The sequence below is a fragment of the Oryx dammah genome, unplaced genomic scaffold (assembly GCF_014754425.2).
Source record: "Oryx dammah isolate SB20612 unplaced genomic scaffold, SCBI_Odam_1.1 HiC_scaffold_3, whole genome shotgun sequence".
In the NCBI taxonomy this organism is placed as follows: Eukaryota; Metazoa; Chordata; class Mammalia; order Artiodactyla; family Bovidae; genus Oryx; species Oryx dammah.
In genome coordinates, this window is record NW_024070187.1 from 100,938,923 (window position 1) to 100,963,045 (window position 24,123).

The window sequence follows — 24,123 nt, forward strand, 5'->3', positions numbered from 1 at the left end:
CTGTTGAATGAACTTACTTGTTTCCAATTTAGGTGCTCACTTTGAAATTTAAAAACACACTAATGGCCTTACATATGAATAATAAAACAAATTTTGATAACTGCCTTTCTGAAATGTTTGTCCTAAAAGCAATAATGATCAAAGGAAGCATGCTAATAGGAAAAAGGAGATGAATACATCAAAGTATAATCCTCAAGGTTATATGAATGTAAAAAGTGAAGTTTATATTGAGCAAAGCATTACAAACTACCCATAATCCTACTGGGTTTAGTTGTTTTATTATATGATAGTTAAACTCTGAAAGTTTAAGAAATATTGTATTAGAATTAAGAAATAAATCCAATAACAGATCTGCTAAAAGACTAATTCCTCCTAATGACAGGAACAGAATATACCATAGCAGCATTATCTGATCTCTTTGGAACAATAACAGTAGTACACATAATGATCCCAAGAATTTATTACTTATTATTTAATGTATTAAGCACTGTTCTAAGGGTTCACATGTTAACTCACTTGTTCTTCACAAAAATCTAATCTTAATTTTACAGTTGAAAAATTAGAATCATAAAATTATGAAGTTTTTCATTCCTAAATGACCTCTGTCACTGCTTCAAATGTAGCATTTTGGGGCTTCCCCTATAGATTCTTTTCAAGTTTTCATTTCAACCTATTGCTGAAGTCACACAATAAAACAAAGAAAAGTTATGAGATCAGTTATTGCTTGCCCTAAAATGGCTATATCCATACTTCTCACTTAAGAAAGTTTATATGCAGTAGTTATTAAAAATTATATACTGACACAGTCAATAATATTTATTTTCCAGCTTATACTGATACACTGAACTGATAATTTATTAAATTCAAATAATCTATTTCACATTTTTATTTTTGCCAAAGCTAGTGTGGGTCACTGAATTTCACAGTATGGTTGAAAATTAGAACAACAGCAATTAAACTGAACATAATATACTGTACAAATCAAAGAGTTTAGGTGTTCCTTCGTTAAAATGTATACAAGGCTAAATTTCATATAAAGTCAGTAAAATTATTTAATGGTCTTCTTCTCAATATCTTAGGACCTAGAAATATGTAAAGACACCAAAAGTTTAAGAATTAAAGAGAATATAGGTCATTTATTTACAGTATAACTCTATACTCCTGGACATTCTGAGCCTGAAACTCAGAATTTATGCATTCAGTTTATAGATTTTTGCTGAATGTCCCCTGATCTGATTCTCCAAGGATGTCCTCAATCCCAACAACTCTGAGCTCTAAGACCTGACTGATCAGGAGCAGAAAGCAGAATCTAACAGATCCCAAAGGGGCAAACCTCATGTTAAAAAATTCTGCATGGATGCACACAAATCCTCAAAAAAGCTTAATATCACAATGAGAGATAAGAATAATAGTAAGTACTTTAAATGAGCAATGAGAAATAATCAGAATACAGGCTTTATCACACTACTTTATCAATTTTCCAATTTTATTAAAACTGTTTTGGGTAGCAGAGCAACAAAACCTTTGAAACAGCTTACTGAAGTTTTTTTCATCCAAGTCTAGTTCACCATCAGGTATAAATAAACAATCTCACTTAAAAATGATAATATTCAAACAGATTAAATTACAGGCATATCTCGGAGATATTGCAGGTTTAGTTCCAGACCACCAAAATAAAGCATATCAAATGATTTTTTTTGGTTTGCCACTGCATAGAGAAATCATGTTTAAAAGACTCAAAAATCCTAACTATCATCTAACAACTCAGGGTTGCCACAAACCTTCAATCTGTAAAAAACAAAACAAAAATCCAAACAAAAATGCATTATCTGTAAAAGGAAATAAACCAAAATGTAAAAAAAGAGAGGTATGCTTGCACCAGAATAGGAACATGCAGTAAAACATTAGTGCAGCTACATACACGACAAAACATTCTGACTTCTAAACAACATCAAGAGTAAGTGAGTACATCAAGACTTTGAAATTAAAAGCTTATCTGGTCAGCAGTAATTTATTCATTTTACAAATAATAAATATTTGTTTTAGGGCTCCAGAACTTTCAGAAGTGAAACTAAGAAACAGTGAATATCAACATTTAACTAGTAATTTTTCTTAGGTTAAGTTCCCTTTACTTACCCTTACTTATGTCCCTTCCCCTTCAACAGAATAAAGGACTGAAAATAAAACCATTCTGATTGTAAGTACAGCACCAAAACTTTGCCTTGTGTGGTTATAGAAACCATGATTTTACATAATACACCGAAGAGATTGAAAAAATAAAGAAAAAAAGGCAGTCTGACCTTTAGTGTGACATCACAGAGTTCTCCATTTTCATAAAACTGAAGAAGAGAACCATGAAAATCTTTCCAAGCTTCATTTGCTTCAAAGAGAAAGGAGTCTTCTCCATCACCATCACCAAGTGAAGATCTGTTCTTTATTTGCTGTTGTCTTTTCCCCTTTGTGAAGCGATTCCTAGCCTGTTTTGCATTCACAGCTTCTGAAGCCATTTGCAACACTCTTCTTTTAATACAGCTCTCTTCTGAAACATCCCATTTATTCTTTTGTAAAGGATGGGGAGAAGGCAGAAGGTAGATGCAATCCACTAAACTTCACAGTTTTCAAAAACTACTCAAATGCCACTGTCCAATTTGCTGAGATTGAAATAAATAACAGAATACACATTAAAAAACAACCTCTCAAAATTACTAGAAATTATAGTTTACCTATATATGTAATATGACCATATAAATTGCTGCTGAAAAAACAGCAAGTGACTTTGTATTTTTACACTAAATGTTATGTTAACCACCTCAGCTAATGGTATGAGTGAAGGGACTCTTTTAAAATCTAATTGGAAAATTATGGGACGATGGTAGAGCAGAAGCACGAGGAATCTGTCTCCCACATGGACAACAATTGCACCAGTAGAATCCGCCTGATGTAACTACTGTGGAACTCTGAAGTCTGCTGAAGGCTTACAACTTCCAGGAAGAGGACTAAGTCAGTAAGTTACAATTAATTTTGGTCAATTTCAGCTCTTTGTACAGTAGCAGCTGCCCACCCTCAGCCAAGTAGTAGCAGCTGTCCCAGAGCAGCTTGCAGAGTTTGCAGGAGCCACCGCAGGCAAAAAGGACTCTGTCCTCCGAAATGAGGGATCTCTCCTCTGATTGTTGCCTGCTATTTCTGATCACAGAGGTGCAAACAAGGGGTTGGCCACCATTGCTATTCCACCTTCTCCCATCGTTTCAAGTCCCTCCCTCTCATCTGAAGTGAATTCCAGATTTTAAAGGCTGGTGCCCTTCACTCCTTCATTTTCTGCTTCTTCCCCCTTTACAAGCAAAATACTAAAGACTAAGGCACTAAGAAACAACTGCATATGCACAGAAAATTATAAAGTGACCATGCATGCCCAGGAAAAGGCTCAGAAAAAAACTTGAAAAGACCTTAGGTTTATACCTCAGGGTGATCTTCAGTGTAGAGACAGCCTGCAACAAAAGGCCAAACAATAACAAAAAACATCAAATCTTAAGGAATAGGGAAGATCTGGTTTCTAGGGTTATCACATTATTAGATTCAAATGTCTAGTATTCAATAACCAAAAAAAAAAAAAAAATCACATGGCATACAAAGAAATAGGAAAGTATGGGCTATTCAAGGGAAAAAATAAATAATCAGAAACTGTCTCTGTCTGGGATAAATTCCATTAGCTCTCTTTCAAAGATTTTAAAACCATTGTCTTAAAGATACTCAAAGAACTAAAGGAAGGTGTGTACAGTCATTCATGTTAACAAAATGGAACTATCAGTAGAGCAACAGAAAACCTAAAAAGCAATCATCAAGAGATTCTGGAACTTAAAAGTACAGTAACTGAAACTGAGAATTCATTAGAGAGGTTTGAAGGCAGACCTGGACAGGTAGAAAAGACTCAGCAAACTTGAAATTAAAACAAAGAAAATTACCAGGCCTGAGGAACAGAAATATTGAAGAAACATAAACAGCACTTAAGGGACCTGTGGGACATCAAACAGACCAACATTCACATCATGGGAGTCCTGGATGAGTAAGAGACAGAGGAAAGTGCATAGAAATAATAGTTGAAAACTTTCCAAATCTTATGAAAGACATAAACATCTAACGGGTTCCAAAAAACATGAACTCAAAGAGACATATTATAGTCAAAGTTTCAAAAAGATAAAGAAGAATCTTGAAAACAAGAGAAGTGAATCATCACATACAAGTGATCCTCAGGAAGTTTATCAGTGGATTCCACATCAGAAACTTTGGAGGCCAAAAGATAATGGGCAGATATATTCAAAGTACTAAAAGACAAAATCTGTCAACCAAGAATCTATATTTAGCAAAACTGTCCTTCAAAAGTGAGAGAGAAGTTAAGATATTCCCAGGTAAGCAAAAGCTGATGGAGTTCAAGATCACTAGACCTGGCCTGCAATTCAAGGAAGTCCTACAGATGAAAGAAATGAAGGAATACTAGACAGTAACTCAAAGCCACATGAATATGAAAGTAATATACATGGATAATGATGAAAGCTAGTATTACTGTAACAGCAGTTTGTAACTGTACTTTTTGTATCTGAGAGATGAATTTTTAACAAGTTATTAATGTAAAAAGCTACCATTACTGTAATTTTGGTAACACCAAATGTCAATGGATTAAATGTTCCAATTTTGGCAAAATAAATAAAAACACATGGTCGAATTATATGCTGTCTATACAAGCCTCGTTTGCAATCCAAAGGGACAAAGCAGTTGAAATGGAAAAGACTGAAGAAAGATTTCATGCAAATAGTAACCAAAAGACAGCAAAAACAGCTACACTAGTATTAGACAAAAATAAGACTGAATCAAAAATGTTACAAGAACAAAAAAGGAAATTACATATTAATAAAAGGTTCAATACAGCAAGAAGATATATGGAATAAAAACTAAGAAACAGAGAAATAGACAGTCCTACAGTTAATAGCTGAAGATTTCAACAGACTTAACATAAATAAACCAACTAGATCTAACACACATATACAGAACTCAACATATACTCTACTCAACAACAGCGGAATACACATTTTTCTCGAGTGCAAGCACATGGGACATTTTCCACAAGAGACCACATGTGAGGCCATAAATTGAGACTCAATAGATTTTAAAAGATAGGTATCACACCAAGTCTCTTCTCTAATCACTTCACAATGAATTTGGAAATGAGTAACAGAAAAATGAAAAATTTATGAAATTGTGGAAATTAATATATTGTAAACTAATGGATCAAAGATGAAATCACAGGGAAATTAGAAAATATTTAGAGACAAATGAAAACAAAAACAACATGCTGAACTCATGAAATGCAGCAAAAGTAGCACTCAAGGGGAAGTTTACAATTTTAAAACACTTGGGGGGAAAAAAAAGACATCTCAAATCAACAACCTAATTTTAAAACTTTAGGAACTAGAAAAAGAGGAATAAACTAAACCCAAACCTAGCAGAAGGAAGGAAATAATGAAGATTAGAGCAAAGAGAAATGAAATAGAGAACAGAAAAACAGAGGAAAATCGATCAAACTAAAAGCTGGTTCCCTGAAAAGATAAAATTGACAAAACTTCAGCTAGATAGATTAAGAAAAAAGAGAAGGCTCAAATCACTATATCCAGAAATGAAAATGGGGACATTACTACTGATTCTCAGTTCAGTTCAGTCGCTCAGTCGTGTCCGACTCTTTGCGACCCCAAGAATCGCAGCATGCCACGCCTCCCGGTCCATCACCGTCTCCCGGAGTTCATTCAGACTCACGTCCATCGAGTCCGTGATGCCATCCAGCCATCTCATCCTCTGTCGTCCCCTTCTCCTCCTGCCCCCAATCCCTCCCAGCATCAGAGTCTTTTCCAATGAGTCCACCCTTCGCATGAGGTGGCCAAAGTACTGAAGCTTCAGCTTTAGCATCATTCCTTCCGAAGAAATTCCAGGGCTGATCTCCTTCAGAATGGATTGGTTGGATCTCCTTGCAGTCCAAGGGACTCTCAAGAGTCTTCTCCAACACCACAGTTCAAAAGCATCAATTCTTCGGTGCTCAGCCTTCTTCACAGTCCAACTCTCACATCCATACATGACCACTGGAAAAACCATAGCCTTGACTAGACGGACCTTAGTCGGCAAAGTAATGCCTCTGATTTTGAATATACTATCTAGGTTGGTCATAACTTTTCTTCCAAGGAGTAAGCGTCTTTTAATTTCATGGCTGCAATCACCATCTGCAGTGATTTTGGAGCCCCAAAAAATAAAGTCTGACACTGTTTCCACTGTTTCCCCATCTATTTCCCATGAAGTGATGGGACCAGATGCCATGATCTTAGTTTTCTGAATGTTGAGCTTTAAGCCAACTTTTTCGCTCTCCTCTTTCACTTTCATCAAGAGGCTTTTTAGCTCCTCTTCACTTTCTGCCATAAGGGTGGTGTCATCTGCATATCTGAGCTTATTGATATTTCTCCCGGCAATCTTGATTCCAGCTTGTGTTTCTTCCAGTCCAGCGTTTCTCATGATGTACTCTGCGTAGAAGTTAAATAAGCAGGGTGACAATATACAGCCTTGACGTACTCCTTTTCCTATTTGGAACCAGTCTGTTGTTCCATGTCCAGTTCTAACTGTTGCTTCCTGACCTGCATACGGATTTCTCAAGAGGCAGGTCAGGTGGTCTGGTATTCCCATCTCTTCCACAGTTTATTGTGATCCACACAGTCAAAGGCTTTGGAATAGTCAATAAAGCAGACATAGATGTGTTTCTGGAACTCTCTTGCTTTTTCCATGATCCAGCGGATGTTGGCAATTTGATCTCTGGTTCCTCTGCCTTTTCGAAAACCAGCTTGAACATCAGGGAGTTCACAGTTCACGTATTGCTGCAGCCTGGCTTGGAGAATTTTGAGCATTACTTTACTAGCATGTGAGATGAGTACAATTGCGCGGTAGTTTGAGCATTCTTTGGCATTGCCTTTCTTTGGAATTGGAATGAAAACTGACCTTTTCCAGTCCTGTGGCCACTGCTGAGTTTTCCAAATTGGCTGGCATATTGAGTGCAGCACTTTCACAGCATCATCTTTCAGGATTTGAAACACCTCACCTGGAATTCCATCACCTCCACTAGCTTTGTTCGTAGTGATGCTTTCTAAGGCCCACTTGACTTCACATTCCAAGATGTTTGGCTCTAGATAAGTGATCACATCATCATGATTATCTGGGTCATGAAAATCTCTTTTGTATAGTTCTTCCATGTATTCTTGCCACCTCTTCTTAATATCTTCTGCTTCTGTTAGGTCCATACCATTTCTGTCCTTTATCGAGCTCATCTTTGCATGAAATGTTCCCTTGGTATCTCTAATTTTCTTAGAGATCTCTAGTCTTTCCCATTCTGTTGTTTTCCTCTATTTCTTTGCATTGATCGCTGAAGAAGGCTTTCTTATCTCTCCTTGCTATTCTTTGGAACTCTGCATTCAAATGCTTATATCTTTCCTTTTCTCCTTTGCTTTTCGCCTCTCTTCTTTTCACAGCTATTTGTAAGGCCTCAGCAGACAGCCATTTGGCTTTTTTGCATTTCTTTTCCATGGGGATGGTCTTGATCCCTGTCTCCTGTACAATGTCACGAACCTCATTCCATAGTTCATCAGGCACTCTAACTATCAGATGTACGCCCTTAAATCTATTTCTCACTTTCACTGTATAGTCATACCTGAATGGTCTAGCGGTTTTCCCTACTTTCTTCAATTTGAGTCTGAATTTGGTAGTAAGGAGTTCATGATCTGAGCCACAGTCAGCTCCTGGTCTTGTTTTTGTTGACTGTATAGAGCCTACTGATTCTAAAGAATCAAAAAACACTGTAAGAGAAAATTATGAACTGTACAAATTGGATAACCTAGAGAAAAGGACAAGTCCCTAGAAACACAAAACCTATCAACACTAAATCACAAAGAAATAGAAAATCTGTTTTTTATTTCTGTAACTATGGCCTATAACTAGTAAAGAGGCTGATCAGTAATCAAAATCTCCCAACAAATAAAAGCCCTGGACCTTATGACTTCACCAGTACATTTTACCAAACATTTAAAGAAGAACTAATACCTTCCTTTTCAAACTTTTCCAAAAAATTGAAGAGGAAGAAACACTTCCCCATTTGTTCTACGAGGCCAGCATCACCCTAAAACCAAAGCCCACGAGTGGTGGCAAAGATCAACAGAAAACTTAAACCCTTGTGTGCGGTTGACGGGAGTGTGAAATGGTACCGCCACTGTGGAAAACAGTATGGTAGTTCCTCAGAAAGTTTAAAATAGAATTACTGTATCATGCAGCAATCCCACTTCTGGATATACATCCAGAAGAACACAAAATCCTTGGGCAGAGTTCCCTGTGCTATACAGTATGTCTTGGTTATCTATTTTATATATGGCAGTGTGTATATGTTAATCCCATATATGGGCTTCCCTGATGGCTCAGAGGTTAAAGCGTCTGCCTCCAATGTGGAAGACCCGGGTTCGATCCCTGGGTTGGGAAGATCCCCTGGAGAAGGAAATGGCAATCCACTCCAGTATTCTTGCCTAGAGAATCCCATGGACGGAAGTCCACGGGGTTGCAAAGAGTCGGACACAACTGAGTGACTTCACCTTCACCTTATATGTTAATCCCAGCCTGCTAATTTATCCCTCCCTACTCCTTTCCCTTTTGTGAGTCTGAAAGCAAGGTCTTAAAGAGATATTTACAACCCCATGTTCAGAGCAGCACTATTCACTATAGCAATCCAAGTGTCCATAAACAAATAAATGGATAAGCAAAATGTGGTATAAATATATTATTCTGCTACAATGTCGATGAACGTTTAAGAACATTAAAGATACGTGAGAGAAGTCAAATAAAAGACAGACTGTATGATTCAATTTATATGAGATACAAATAGTGAAATCATAAAGACAGAAAGTATAATGACTCTTGCCAAGGGCTGTAGGGAGAGGAGAATGGGGACTTATTTACTGGGTATAGAGTTTCAGTTTTATAAGATGAAAAGAGTTACAGGGATGGATGGTAGTGGCGATGGCATAACAATGTGAATGTATTTAATATCACTGAAATGTGCACTTAAAAACAGTTTTATGCTATGTGTATTTTACTGCAATAAAAAAAATCTAGGGGTTTCCCTGGTGGCTCAGTGGTAAAAGTATCCACCAGCCAATGATGGAGACATGGGTTGGATCCCTGATCCACGAAGATCCCACATGCCACGGAGCAACTAGGTCTGTGCACCGCAACTACTGAGCCTGTGCTCTCAAGCCTGGGAGCGGCAACTACTGAGACCACACGCCTGAAGCCTATTTTCCCCAACAAGGGAAGCCACCACAATGAGAGGCCCACACATCACAACTAGAGAGTGGCTCCTGCTCGCCACAGTTGGAGAAAAGCCAGCACAGCAACAAAAACCCAGCACAGCCATAAATAAATAAATAAAATGATTTAAAATATCTAATCTGAGAACAATTCAACAGCACATTACTCTTAAGACATGGAATGCACTACCTCCAAAAAGAGAAGCTACAAACTGGAAAATTTAAGGACTTTATCCAGTGATGCAAAGCAAAAATAGACGGTATTTTGACTGAAACAGGCTTATGGTAGATTTTGAAGTCAGCTCACGGTTCCACCATTTACCAAATGAATAACCTTGGGCAAATGACAACCCGCTAAAACGTTAGTTATCTCATCTGTGAAACAGAGAAGCCACTTATCTTAAAGAAATATTCTGAGGATTAGAGATACAGTGCTGCTGAACACAGACACTTGCATTATAAAATCTCATTTATTTTCATATCAAACTTACTATATTTACATAAAGTCAAATTTACTCATTATCAAAGCATATTTGATGAGTATTCACACCATGAACAGTTCTATGCTACATTCTACTTTAGTGACAGAAACAGAGATTTTAAGTTAAAATATGTGATTATACACTTACTGGCTATGTGTGAGGTTTTTTTTTGAGGGCCCTGCTAACCTTATTCATCTGTAAACAGGTATATCTATCTACTTCATAAGACTATTCTAAAAATTAAATGCAATAATGGATTTACAAGCACTTATGAAATTATAAACCATGTTGCAAATACTGGTATTAGCATGGAAGCTTCACTTATGTCGTTTCTGAAAATAATAAATACCTTAACTAGTCTTTTCCTATATTAGCCTCTTTATTATTAATTACATCAACAACTGTTTCTAGCTTTTGACAGGGACCAAAATGTTCAATGTAAGATTACAGACTATAGTTATTAATATCTTCTTAAAGTTACTGTGGTGGACACAGAACGATGACCCCCCCCAATGAGTCATGCTTTCATATAATCCCCCTGAGGATAAGAACCAGCTGTGACTTGCTTCTAACCGATAGAATATGGAAAGGTGATGAAGTGCCACTCCCTTGATTATGTCGCATATTGTAAGACTGGGTGAACAGACTAAGTGAGAGGGTCACTTGCAAGCCTTTAAGGAGCCAAGTGCCATGGACAGAGAGCCCTGCGGCAAGAAACTACAGGCAATCCCCAGGATCTGAGGGAGTTCTCCACCTGTCAGTAAAACGTTAGGGTCCTCAGTCACGCTGCTGCAAAGACATTCTCCCACCATTCTAAATGAATTTGGAAGGAGACTGTTCCACAGTTAAGCCTCCACATGATAACACAAGTCAGCACCCTCACTGCAGCCTTGCGAAATCCTAAGACCCAGATGAGTTGTGTCCAGATTCCTCACTCCCAGAAACCATAAGATAATAGTTAACGTAATTTTTACTGCAGTATAGTTGCTTCACAATGTTGTGTTAGTTTCTACGACATAGCAAAATGAAACAGCTATAAATATACATATAGATCCCCTCTTTTTGGATTTCTTTCCCATTTAAGTCACCGTAGAGCACTGAGTAGTTCTCTGTGCTATACAGCAGGTTCTCCTTAGTTATGTTTCATACATAGTAGTGTACATATGTCGTTTCCAATCTCCCAATTCATCCCACCCTCCTCCACCTTCCCCCTTGGTATCTAAAGTAGTCATATGCTCAGGAAAAAAATAAAATGGTGTTTGTCAGAGGCGAAGGGGTGGGGAAAAAGAAGTGTTATTGTTCAATAGATATACGCATTTCCGTTTTGCAAGATGAAAAGTTCCAGAAATGTGTTGCACAACAATGTGTACATAGTGTTTTAAGACTAACGTCAGTCAGTCAGTTCAGTCACTCAGTCCTGTCTGACTCTTTGTGACCCCATGAACGCCAGGGCCTCCCTGTCCATCACCAACTCCCAGAGTCCACCCAAACTCATATCCATCAAGTCGGTGATGCCATCCAACCATCTCATCCTCTGTCGTTCCCTTCTCCTGCCCTCAATCTTTCTCAGCATCAGGGTCTTTTCAAATGAGTCAGTTCTTCAGGTGGCCAAAGTATTAGAGTTTCAGCTTCAACATCAGTCTGTTCAATGAACACCCAGGACTGAGCTCCTTTAGGAGGGACTGGTTGGATCTCCCTGCAGTCCAAGGGACTCTCAAGAGTCTTCTCCAACACCACAGTTCAAAAGCATCAATTCTTCAGCGCTCAGCTTTCTTCATAGTCCAACTCTCACATCCATACATGACTACTGGAAAAACCATAGCCTTGACTAGACGGACCTTTGTGGGCAAAGTACTGTCTCTGGTTTTTAATATGCTGTCTAGGTTGGTCATAACTTTCCTTCCAAGGAGTAAGCATTTTTTAATTTCATGGCTGCAGTCACCATCTGCAGTGATTTGGGAGCCCAAAAAAATAAAGTCTGACACTGTTTCCCCATCTATTTGCCATGGAGTGATGGGACCGGATGCCATGATCTTCGTTTTCTGAATGTTGAGCTTTAAGCCAACTTTTTCACTCTCCTCTTTCACTTTCATCAAGAGGCTTTTTAGCTCCTCTTCACTTTCTGCCATAAGGGTGGTGTCATCTGCATATCTGAGCTTATTGATATTTCTCCTGGCAATCTTGATTCCAGCCTGTGCTTCCTCCAGTCCAGCGTTTCTCATGATGTACTCTGCATAGAAGTTAAATAAGCAGGGTGACAATATACAGCCTTGACGTACTCCTTTTGCTATTTGGAACCGATCTGTTGTTCCATGTCCAGTTCTAACTGTTGCTTCCTGACCTGCATACAGGTTTCTCAAGAGGCAGGTCAGGTGGTCTGGTATTCCCATCTCTTTCAGAATTTTCACAGTTTATTGTGATCCACACAGACTAATGTACTGTACACTTAAAAATGGTTTAGATGGGCAGTTTTATGTTGTGTCACTACATACTGACAAAAGGGTCAATTCCCTAAGGATATAATAATTTTAAGTGGTAGAGTCAGGACTCAAACCTAGCTAGCAGGACACTTTCCAAAAGTCTGTGCTGTTAACCCCTGCATTATGATTCGGAGCATATCGCAAGTGAAAGAGAATCACAGAACAAAAAAATACACGAAAAGTCAAATTCTCTATCTTCTCCCCTCTAAAATCAGCTATTTTTTCTAATTCCTCTGCTTTTGCAAGTGGCAATGCCATTTTTTCAGCTGCCCTCATTCAAAAACCTGAGCCATATCTGACTGCTTTTTTTATTTACATAACCCATCAATTTCAATTTTCCTGATTTCTACTTGGGAAAAATCTGTCTTCCATTTGTCTGTTTCTTCCTACTCTCCCTAAACTCTCCTCTCCTTCACTGCACTCTAATTCGGACTCCTGCATCTTTCATTAACCAGTCACCATGCCTCTCCATCCCATCCTGAAACATCTACGTAGGACTGCCAGACTTATGTGGCTGTGTCACTTCCAAGCTGCTTAACATTATGCATTTCAGCAGCTGATCCAGGCATTCAAGGCTCTTCTTGCTCTGACTCCAGCCTATCTTCCTCCACTAATTTTTGACATAAAATAGGAAAATGAAGGGGAAACACTACTTACTAAACCACTGAGTGTCACGTATTTTTCCAGAAATCTTACTGATATAGCTGTCCTTCAGTATCCACAGAGGATTAGTTCAAGGACCTCCCTCAGATACTAAAATCAGATGGTGCTCAAGTGTCTTATACAACATGGTAGAGTACAGTTGGCCCTCCATTTACACAGAATCCACAGACACAGAGGGCTGACTATACTTTCATTTATGCATCACGTGGCAGCACTAGTGGTGAAGAACCAACCTACCAATGCAGGAGACACTGAGCTCCATCCCTGGGTCAGGAGGATCTCCTGGAGGAGGGCATGGCAACCCACTCCAGGATTCTTGCCTGGAGAATCCCATGGACAGAGGAGCCTGGCGGGTGGCAGTCCATAGCGTCGCAGAGTTGGACATGACTGAAGCGACTTGGCACACACATCCACATTACAGATGGCCTAAACATCCCTGACTTGCCCTGTCACACAGGTAGAAAATTGTGGAAGCTAGGGTTTCAGTTCAGTTCTGATTCAGTTCATTCTTCTACTATTTCACAGACGTCACTATTCCAGTTTCCTCAAGTATACGCACAAGCCCTCAAAGCTTCTCCACATGCGGAGGGATGTGAAGGCCTAGTTTATTAAGTAATGCTTCTTCCACGACATCTCTAATTCTCCCAATAAGATGTGATCTCCCTTCTATGAACACAGACAGTACTCTGTACTTCTCTAGTTTGTTCACTGTCTTCCTCTTGTGGTTTAGACTTATCTATCTAACACAGTGTGAACTGAGATTATGTCTCAAAGACACCTATATATCTTACCCACATGAGCTTGCATCATATGTGACTGAATTAATCTGATTCTTGTGGGCTGGGTGTTTTTTCCCCAATATTTTAAAAAACCAAGTCAGTTCTACATTATTGGTTAGCCTGATGAGTCTTCTTTCATCTAGAACTTTTGTCATACTGTATTTCATGTCCTAAGTGGGTAGTGTGACTGTAGGTATCATTAATATCTCATTTGAACTTCACTAGGTTTAAATACATTCAATTTAAAACTATCACACATTTCCCCCTTTATATCAAACTACTCTAGCTTCTGTCTAGTAGAAAGTTTTATTATGGTCGTAAAATAATTTCCTTTGTCAGAGGACTGCTCTATGAAAAGGGTATTAGCAAATATTCATTTTTATAAAATTGCTTTTACATTTGATGCTGGATTTGGGCAAGAGACAAGAGCTCAAAAATTTTCACACCAAATTATTTTAAAATGGTCTTTTTAGGGACTTCCTTGGAAGTCCAGTGGTTAAGACTCCATGCTCCCAATGCAGGGGGTGAGGGTTCGACCCCTGGTTGAAGAACCAAGATCCCACAAGACCTCTGGTGTACCCCAAAAAAAAATTTTTTTAATGGTGTAAAGAATTCAATGTCTTCAGTTTTTAAAAAATTCTGTTATATATAATAGAACAGGAAGCCAGGAACACAAAAAGAATATTTACTCTAAAACACTTCACTCTCTTAAGTCTCATCAATCAGCTAAGTTCTTTAAAGAAAGCAAATTTGTAATGAGTTAAAGTGTAACTCCACCTAAACTCTAACCCAGAATTCTTTTTAATGTACCTAAGATTCTCTTAGAAAAAAAAGAAGATACTCCTTCCCCAAACATTTGTTGTTCAGTCACTAAGTCGTGTCTGACTCTTTGTGACCCCATGGACTGTAGCACCCAAGGCTTCAGTGTCCTTCACTATCTCCCAGAGTTTACTCAAATTCATGTCCACTGAGTCGGTGATGTAACAGATTATAAACACAACAGAAAAAAAGAGGGATGGTCCACAGAAGTTTATTTCTATCACACTCTGGTACATTATGGGGCTTCCCAGGCAGCACTAGTGGTAAAGAACCCGCCTACCAATGCAGGAGACACAAGAGACTCGGGTTCAATCTCCTGGGCTGGGAAGATCCCTGGAGGAGAGCATGGCAACCCACTCCAGTATTCTTGTCTGGAGAATTCCATGGACAGAGGAGACTGGCGGGCTATGGTTCATAGAGTGGCAAAGAGTCAGGTATGACTGAAATGACTAAGCACCTGGTATATTATGGCACTAAAACAGGTAGGAAGTTAGGATCATTCTTTTGTTCCTCTAAGTGCCGATAAAGTCTTATCAACCAACAGCTGAAGACTAAAGTACTTCAAAAAGAACACAGGTTTTACTGATTCGCTGCAGAAAACAACAAAAATGTATTTAACATGTAAACACAACAACTTGCAAAAATCAGAGAAAAGAGGACTTACAGCAAAAGCATAAAGGTACAACTATGATAAGTCAGTCCACTTTATACTGTTTTTCAAACTTCTTTGCATTTATACTAGTAGAAAGAATTCTAAATGGCACTTTGAGGACTTCTCTGGTAGTCCAGTGGTTAAGAATCTGCCTTCCAATGCAGGGTACACAGGTTTGATCCCTGGTCTGGGAACTAAGACCCCACATGCCACAGGGCTACTAAGCCCGCGTGTCAACGACTGAGCCTGTGCATTCTAGAGCCTGTGCTCCATGACAAGAGAAGTACTTCGACTGAAAGCACCTCTAAAAACTCCTCAGAGCTATACAGTTACTGATGCAGTACCTACTACAGGCAGCAACAGTGCTAGGAGATTCAAGCTTCCTTAAAATAAATTTGGTTTGTACTCTTTACAATTCAGTTAGATGAAGACTTTAAATGATAGAAAGTATTTTATTTTACAGTGGTTTCTGATTAATTTCAGAGCCACATCTTAAAGTTGACAGAGAATGTGTATTTATCAAAATTAACTTGTGTATATTTGTGAAATAAGATGGTAAACCCCACCTTATGTTGTGCAGAGAAAAACCTGACTGTGTGTAATTCTCCACACACTTCACGCTATCTTTCTGCCTTTGTTCAGGCTATCTTCTCATTGTGAAATGCCCTTAAAGCAACATCCATTCTTACCAGCTGACTCTTAACTCATTTTTTTAAGACTCAACTCAGGTTTATTTGCTCAAAAAGGCCCTAAAGTATCTCCCTTACTCTTAGCCTGGATTAGGTGTACTTCCTCTGTGCTCCTGTAACAATTTAATATCTTTTTCATTGTAATTATAAAGCAGATTATACCATACTCAACCTTTATTCAAATTTATAATACTTGTAATAATTGCCTGATTACTATTAGTATTTCCGGTAACACTGAGTCCCCAAAACATAGGCACTTTCTATTCACTCCTACTAGGCCCACATTGAGCATAGCATACAGTTAGCAGAGGTACTAAAAATGCTTTCCAACAAACAGCATAGTTATGAACCCTAGAGACTATTTTTCTATTATCGAAATCAACATATAATTAAATTACTTTAAAATTACACTGAATTCTGGATGTATTGTTTTAACCATAATCACAAAAGATGTCACTTAGCAAAGATATTTTTCCATTATTACAAAGATTAATATGTTGCTTAAATTCATTTTTTAACTTTTAAGTCAGAAAAAATTAAGCTACACTCACTATTTCCTTTTTTTTTTTTTTAAACAAAAGCAAACAGCAGAAATTTAAATTTTTTAAATTTATTTATGGGTGCCCTGGGTCTTTGTTGCTGTGCATGGGCTTCCTCTGGTTGCGAGAAGCGGAAGCTGCTCTCTAGTTGCTGTGCACTGAGATTTTAAATTTTGAATCAGATGATCCAGAAGAAAATATATTGTGCCAATAATTAAAGGAGAATCTGCTTCTTTGACAAACTGAATTGACAAGCTTCAGTAGTTCCTACTCATTAAAGATACACATAACTTCCAAGACTTTACTACTATGACTTACAAAAAAATGTTTTTCTTAGCATATATTAGATACAATTGTTATTTGTTATCAATCTGCTTGTTAAATACTACTGTCATTTCCAGGATCCCTAAACATTTTCACTACACTGAATATTTTGTAAGATGTTTCTATTTTAGGGTCTGTTTTATTAAAAAGGCATTCTACTCCGGTTCCACTACCCATAATCATTGCCTGTTTGAATTAGACCACTGAATTTATTACAATCATAATAGTTTAAAAGTCTAGTATAAAATAACTTGCTTTAAAAAGGACTTGAATTTTACCTAATTCATGACCTACAGTTGTGAACTCTTAAAGAGTCTCTATTATTATTATTACTTAAGAATGTCAGAAGTCACAGGGTTGTACTCAAATAACAAATGATAATTATCTGAATAAAAACATAAAGTCTAATAAAAAATTAATTTACCAATAATTTGTTTCCAAGTGTCCAAAATTGGGATATTTCCCATTCAATATATGAAACAAAACACAAAGCTGAGAATTATTATATACTCCAGTGAGAGCCCTGCTGGTCAGGCATACACTCTCTGAGTAGAGCACACTGCTAATTCAGTTTGGAAGGGAGTGTGGTGCTTAGTGGCTGGTGAACTTTCAGAGGCTTGCAAAATCTTATTCACTACGTTGTTACTGATTCATTAAACAGACTTAAAACCAACGCTAAAGAACTGTCAGTTACCAAGTAAGCCGATTTCAAACTGGTTCTGATGACTGATTGTTACCATAGCTATATGAGAATCAGTCTTCTCTTAGGAGTTTGGGAACTCCTTTTGTCTTTACAAGATAAACACATAAGTCAACACACACACACATATATACACTAAAGGATATATGATATATACTGGTCATGTGGTTTTATAACATTTCACAAAAAAACCCAAATACTGTCAGTGTTAAGGATAAATACCACTTGCTTTATATTTAATCATTCAATCAGTCATCAGATGTTATATTGCAGGTTCTGGAAATTCACAGGTGAACATGCAAAGCAACAACAAAGGGCTTTAGAGCAGTGCTATTCAAAGTGGGTCTGGTCCACATTTTTTTTTAAACACACTGCAATGAGGTAGGTACAAAAATCAAGTGCCTAGAAACTCTTAGAACAAAGTTGTATTTGACAATAATTTTATGTCTGTTGAATTTCATAAAAATTCAAAAAGTTTGCATTTAGTATATCTTTTAAAATTTCATTTTTCTAGTCATTCATTGCTGCTGTCTTTACCAAAGTACTGATTCACAAACTAGTTTTCACTATAGTGTCTGAAGAAAATTACTTAAAGGGACTCAAGAAAAGCAGCCAGAGTAGGTGAGGTTGTATTACACTTTGCTACCAAGATACATGCAAAAATAACATGCATTACACACCACAAAGCACCCACAGATAAACACATAAAGTAATGAGAGTAGCTGTGTTCCGATAAAACTTTACAAAACCAGCAGCAAGCTAGGCTTGGCCCAAGAGACCACCAAGTACCAAGAAGTACTTGCTCCAAAATTAGAAGGATGGTGCTAGTGGCCTAAAAGAAAATCCCTCAGCAGATGATACAGCACACTAATGGAAGGCTGCACCATCTATGTTGTAGATGGACTAGGAGGTTATAATGTATGGAAAAAACAAAAGACTCCTTAAAATGCTGTAAGAGCCAGACCCTAAATGTGAAGAAATTCAGGCATACCTTATCCGATCTATCTCTTGTATTTTCCTTAAAAAAAAAAAAAGTATGCCTGCTAAGTCACTTCAGTCATGTCTGACTCTCTGAGACACTATGGACTGTAGACCCCCGGGCTCCTCTATCCATGGCATTCTCCAGGCAAGAATACTGGAGAATACTGCCCATGCCCTCCTCCAGAGGGAAAAAAAAAAATTTATGCACAAGCATAATCTAATTTTTTAAGTTATCTAAAATAAGTCCCCCCCCCCAAAAAAAAGATGAAAAAAGACGGAATTTCTACTATTAAGGAGCTTGAGTCATCCATTTGGGACCCAAACAAGTGGTCATAATACTGTGATTAAGGCAATAGTAGGGAGATATACTGGGTAACATGGGAGAATCTAAACTAGCCTTGGTGATCAAGAGGGCTCCCCATTAAAAATGCAATAGCTTATATGTACTCAAAGTTCCCATTCCACTTATCCAACTATAACCTAGTTTCATACACTCTACTCCCTAACTTCTCATATTGTTGGCCTTGCTTCTCCAGCCACAGCACTTTACTCACAGGCCCCATCATCTCACAGCCTCCCCACAGCCTCTTCTCTCACATCCTTGTTACTGCTGCAACTTATCATCCCCAAATTCAAATCTGATCACATCACCTCAATGCTTAAAAATGCTCATGGATAAAGTAATAGTAAGCAGAAAAAACCAGGTACAAATTATATGATCTTTTTAAAAATGTGTATGTGATATGCTTCTAACTTGAACTGCTGTTTCCAAACCAATTAATGAATAAATTCTACAGCCTCTTTTTATTTGGTTACAGAGAAATTTATGGAGGAAAATAAGAAAACATAAGTTTAAAACTAGCCACAGACCTTTAAGGCACGGGCCATACAAAGTATATTCCCAAAGCTCTTCAAATTCTAAGAAAAATGACCAAATATTTCCTCTTACTATAGCTGGCATGTCTGTTTTAACTAGGTCAAATATTCTTATATATAATAATACTTCAGAGTACTTTACAGTCCCTTATATAATGATCATATGATACACTTGTTGATTTTATAAGGCTTAAGAAGTAGCATGGTATAGGAGAAAAACAGTGAGGTAGGTATTAAGGGAACTGGATTTTAACTAGTTGCATTAGTGGGAAGTTACCTAATCTCTCACATCTCAGTTTCTTCATTTATAAAAGAACAGAGTTGGTCTAGGTCAGGGGTCAGCATCTTTTCCTGTAAAGGGCCAGACAGTAAATATTTCAGGCTTTATGCACCGTCCAGACTCTGTCACAACTACTCAACTATGCCAGTGCAGCAGGAAAGCACCCACAGATAAACACATAAAGTAATGAGAGTAGCTGTGTTCCGATAAAACTTTACAAAACCAGCAGCAAGCTAGGCTTGGCCCAAGAGACCACAGATTTGGGTAATCACTGTTTACAGCCGTCCCCTAGTATCCTGGTGGATTAGTTCCAGTTCACAGCCCTTCATACCAAAATCCAAGGATGCTCAAGTCCCTTACATAAAATGGCATGCATGGTATTTGCATATAACCTTGTACAACCTCCTCTCATTTACTTTAAATCCTCTCCGGGATCGCAAACAGTCAAACACAACTTAGCAACTGAACAATAAACAACAATACCATGTAAATGCTATGTAAATAAGTCACCAGTGTGCAGCTAATTCAAGTTTTGCTTTTTGGAATTTTCTGGAATTATTTTTTCCCTGAATGTTTTCATCTGAGTTTCCTCGAATTTACATATATGGAATCTGCGGATACAGAGAGCCTGTGTACTTCTGGTTCTAAACTATGAGAGTACTTTTTTTCTATTTAAAACTAACTTGTTGCCTTTCTTTTTAGAGAAAACTATAGTCGTATTTAACACAGGCACAAAAACTAGCAGTTAATAGCAGACTTAAGAGCCAGTTTTGAGAGTCCCATTAGCTGTATAACCTTAGGCAAGTTACTTAAAACCACTCTGAGCATACTGTTAAGAATACTGTGAATAATAAATGAAGTAATATATGTAATGTATTAATACTTAGCCCTGTATCTAGTTCACAGTAAGCATTCAATAAACTGACACTATTGCTTTTATAAATTATGTGATCCTCAGTCCTCGGAGGGTTGATTGGACAACCCTCCAATCAACATTTTTCCAGCAAAGAAATACAATATGCTATATAGTGATCTACATTCAGAAGCAGTTTTCTCTATAGCAAAAGATGAGAACTGGTTATATTGCTCTAAGCCTTTCTTTAAAAAAAAAAAAAAAAAATTATAGATACAACCAGTGGTCCCCAACCATTTTTGGCCACCAGAAACCAGTTTCATGGAAGACAATTTTTCCATGAACTGGAAACAGGGTGGTTTCAGGATGACTCAAGTGCATTACATTTATTGTACACTTTATTTCTAATTTAATTCCAGCAATGATCTGACAGGAGGTACTGGTCTGAGGCCTGGAGGTTGGGGACCCCTGGATACAACAGTCAGCATTAGTTGAGTACTTACTATCTGCTTTGCATGTATGACTGTATGACTCTGGTTAAGTTACATAATCTTTTATTAGCCTCAGTTTCTTCATCTGTAAAAATGAGGAAAGTAGCAATACAAACTTCTTAAGACTCTTACAAGGACTAAATGAGTTAATAAACTGTCTGGCACATAAGCTATATAAGCAAGTGCTATTATTTGAGTTAGATATTTCACATTTATTCATTCTGTTCCTCAGGATAATTCAAAGCAGTATTATTACTATATTTATAGCTGTTGATAATAAGGCTCAGAGAAGTTAAGAAACCTACCCAAGGTCACACAGCTATTAAGTGGCAATGCCTACGTCTCAACACAGGCATGCATGACTGTACAGCCAAAACTCTTAACAGGAGGCTGAAGACGGCATTAATTCTGTCTTTGCACCAGGAGTGTAACTACATCTTTGCATGGTATGTTTAGATTATGGAACCACAATATGGATATAATATTCTCCCCAGACAGAAAATGTTTTTTAATTTTTTTAAACTTTAAGAGTAAGAAAATTCACATAAAATCACTGACCTTTTTCATTTGAAGTATAGTGAATTTATAATGTTGTGTAGTGACTGAGTTACATGTTTTCTTTTTCAGATTCTTTTCCCTTATAAAAACACTGATCTTTTTAATGTGACAATATTTCCACAGGTAAAATTTTTGCTAAAATGATTCTTCTGTTTTCCATTTCTAATTAATTAAACTCACACTTTCATTATTAAAGAAATAAACAATCCTCTGCAATAAAATAACAAGATGCAGCATAGTGACAAATATATATATGTGGTACTATGCAAATGCTGACATTCATCTCTAATTGATCTTTGAGATCTATATAGACCTCAGATTTTGTAAAAAGTGCAAGTCTAGAGAGTTGAACACAATTCTGCTACTATTTATTTATTTAAAACCTTGAACTGCGAAAAGCATTCAGATATCAAATGAAAATACCAATATCAAAGAAGAAATTCAAAAAGACAAAAACACATTACTTCACTGAATAGATTCATTCATAAGTTGGTATACCATCACTTGATCCATCTCAGTCTTTAGACCTTGAGACTGCTACTGGTAATTGACCCAGAAACAGAAGTTGGCTTCACACTGTAAAGCCCTATAGTTTAGCAACCTATCACTAACAAAGAAAACAGGGCAGTTTGATGTAGCTTACTTCCAAACTCTATTACAAGAATGAACTCAATCTTAGAATTCTAACAAACTTCTGAAATTCACAAAATGCAAATAAGATCAATTTTAAATGTCATAATTAAAATCACAAATCACCATCTAATCTACATAAGCTGATTATAAATTTCATATTCTTTCCAAACTAGCAGTGCTGAACCTTAAAATGATCAATTAGGATTCAATATAACTTCATACTCTATGTTATATAAGACGAACTATCACACCAGAAATATACAATGTAAGTATCATCACCTAGCTTGGAAGAAAAAATACTTAATTTTCATTAGCATTTTAGTATTTTGTTGAGAAAAGAAAAAAAAAATCCAGATTTTAGGATAAACAAACCAAGTTATCTTTTAATATTTCAAAATACTATTCCAATGTGCTGGATGGTACTAGGGTGCATTCTTCGCCACCCAGTCTACTGCCCATCAACACTAGAGTCGGGGGGGTGGGGGGCGTGGAAATTAACGCACTAACAGTGATGGATCAATCAGTGATGTGTACTCCAGGTGTAAGCAGCAGCACTTTTACTGCTATCAACACACTACATCAAAAATATCAACCTCCAGTTCTAGAAGAAAAACAGGCATTCGCAGTGCTTCAAAAAGTATCTGTATACACATACACACACACACAAAATTCTGTTCACTTTTTCTCAAAAACACTAATTTTGAAAATAATATGCAAAAAATCTAGTACAGAAACCTCCTTAGATAACTGAAGCTAATGGTTGTTATCTAAGTGGTTCAGTTAAAAAAGGTTGTGAACTCCTTTTAAACTTATGTTGAAAGCTGTGCGTCTTCTCCCCAGAAAAAAACACAAAAACACACAGAATTCAGATTCTTGGAAGACCATTTTTGGTTCACACAGTCAAAAGTGAAAAGCTGATATTCTAAACCAGAGTTGTCTAGTTTCAGAACTGAGTTCAATACCTTATTATATCCTGATGCTTCCACAAAAGCCCTTCAGACAAATAATTTTTTTAAAAAAAGCCTAATGGGTCACATTTTATATGCTTATATCTTGTATATTGGCATTATTTAAAAAATGTATATTTTAAATGTTCCATTTATTATTCTTTCACTGGTTAACACAAAACATATTTCTCAGAAAAGTACAGAAATGGTCAAGCTAAGGAGTTTTAGGACTGAAAAACAGGGCATTTTGTTATTCTAAGAGGCATTTCTTCTCCCTCATCTCTTTAGTTCTCAATATATAAAAATAATTAACCTTTGTTGAAAATTCAAATATGAGAAACCAGTTTAAATATCTGATGTTTTAATACACAAAAGCCATTTGAAATTAATTTTTGGGTTTCCACTGTGGCTCAGAAGGTAAAGAGTTTGCCTGCAATGCGGGAGACTCAGGTTCGATCCCTAGGTTGGGAAGATCCTCTGCAGAAGGAAATGGCAACCCACGCCAGTATTCTTCTGGAGAATCCCAACATTCAAAATAGTCCCTTTAATCTTTTCAAAATGACAAACCCATTTTCAATTCTCTGTAACTCTTTTTGAGTTCTTTTGAAAAACGGTCATTTGTCTAAATCCACAGAATATATAACAGACACCAAGAGTGAACCTTAATGTAAAACTCTAGACTTTGGGTAATGGTATATCACTGTGGGTTCACTGACTGTAACCCACAATGTGGGTTGGTGTGGGGATTTTGATAGTGGAGAGACTGCACACATGGGGCAAAGCAGGGGGCATATGAGGGCAGAGGGTATATGAAATCTCTGTTCCCCTACTTAATTAGCTATAAACCTAAAACTGCTCTAAACATAAAGTATTTTGATAAAGGGTGTGGCGTCTAATATATCTACTTCACTTTCTTCTTAAGAAATGAGGAAATAGTGTTTTTAAAAATTACCTTCAGTGGCTATGAATTAAATTTCCTGCCAGGATACAGAATGTGCAATTATTA

The 24,123-nt window shown here is 37.2% G+C and overlaps 1 protein-coding gene across 1 annotated transcript in view; it reads right to left on the reverse strand.

The window, feature by feature from the left end:
- Window positions 1-24,123, reverse strand: part of KLHL8 (kelch like family member 8) — a 56,211-nt gene that overhangs the window by 27,287 nt on the left and 4,801 nt on the right. Inside the window, exon 2 of the mRNA XM_040237291.1 lies at window positions 2,301-2,651. Within this exon, the coding sequence (XP_040093225.1) occupies window positions 2,301-2,507 (207 nt within the window). The 5' untranslated portion in view covers window positions 2,508-2,651. The remainder of the gene's footprint in view (window positions 1-2,300; window positions 2,652-24,123) is intronic.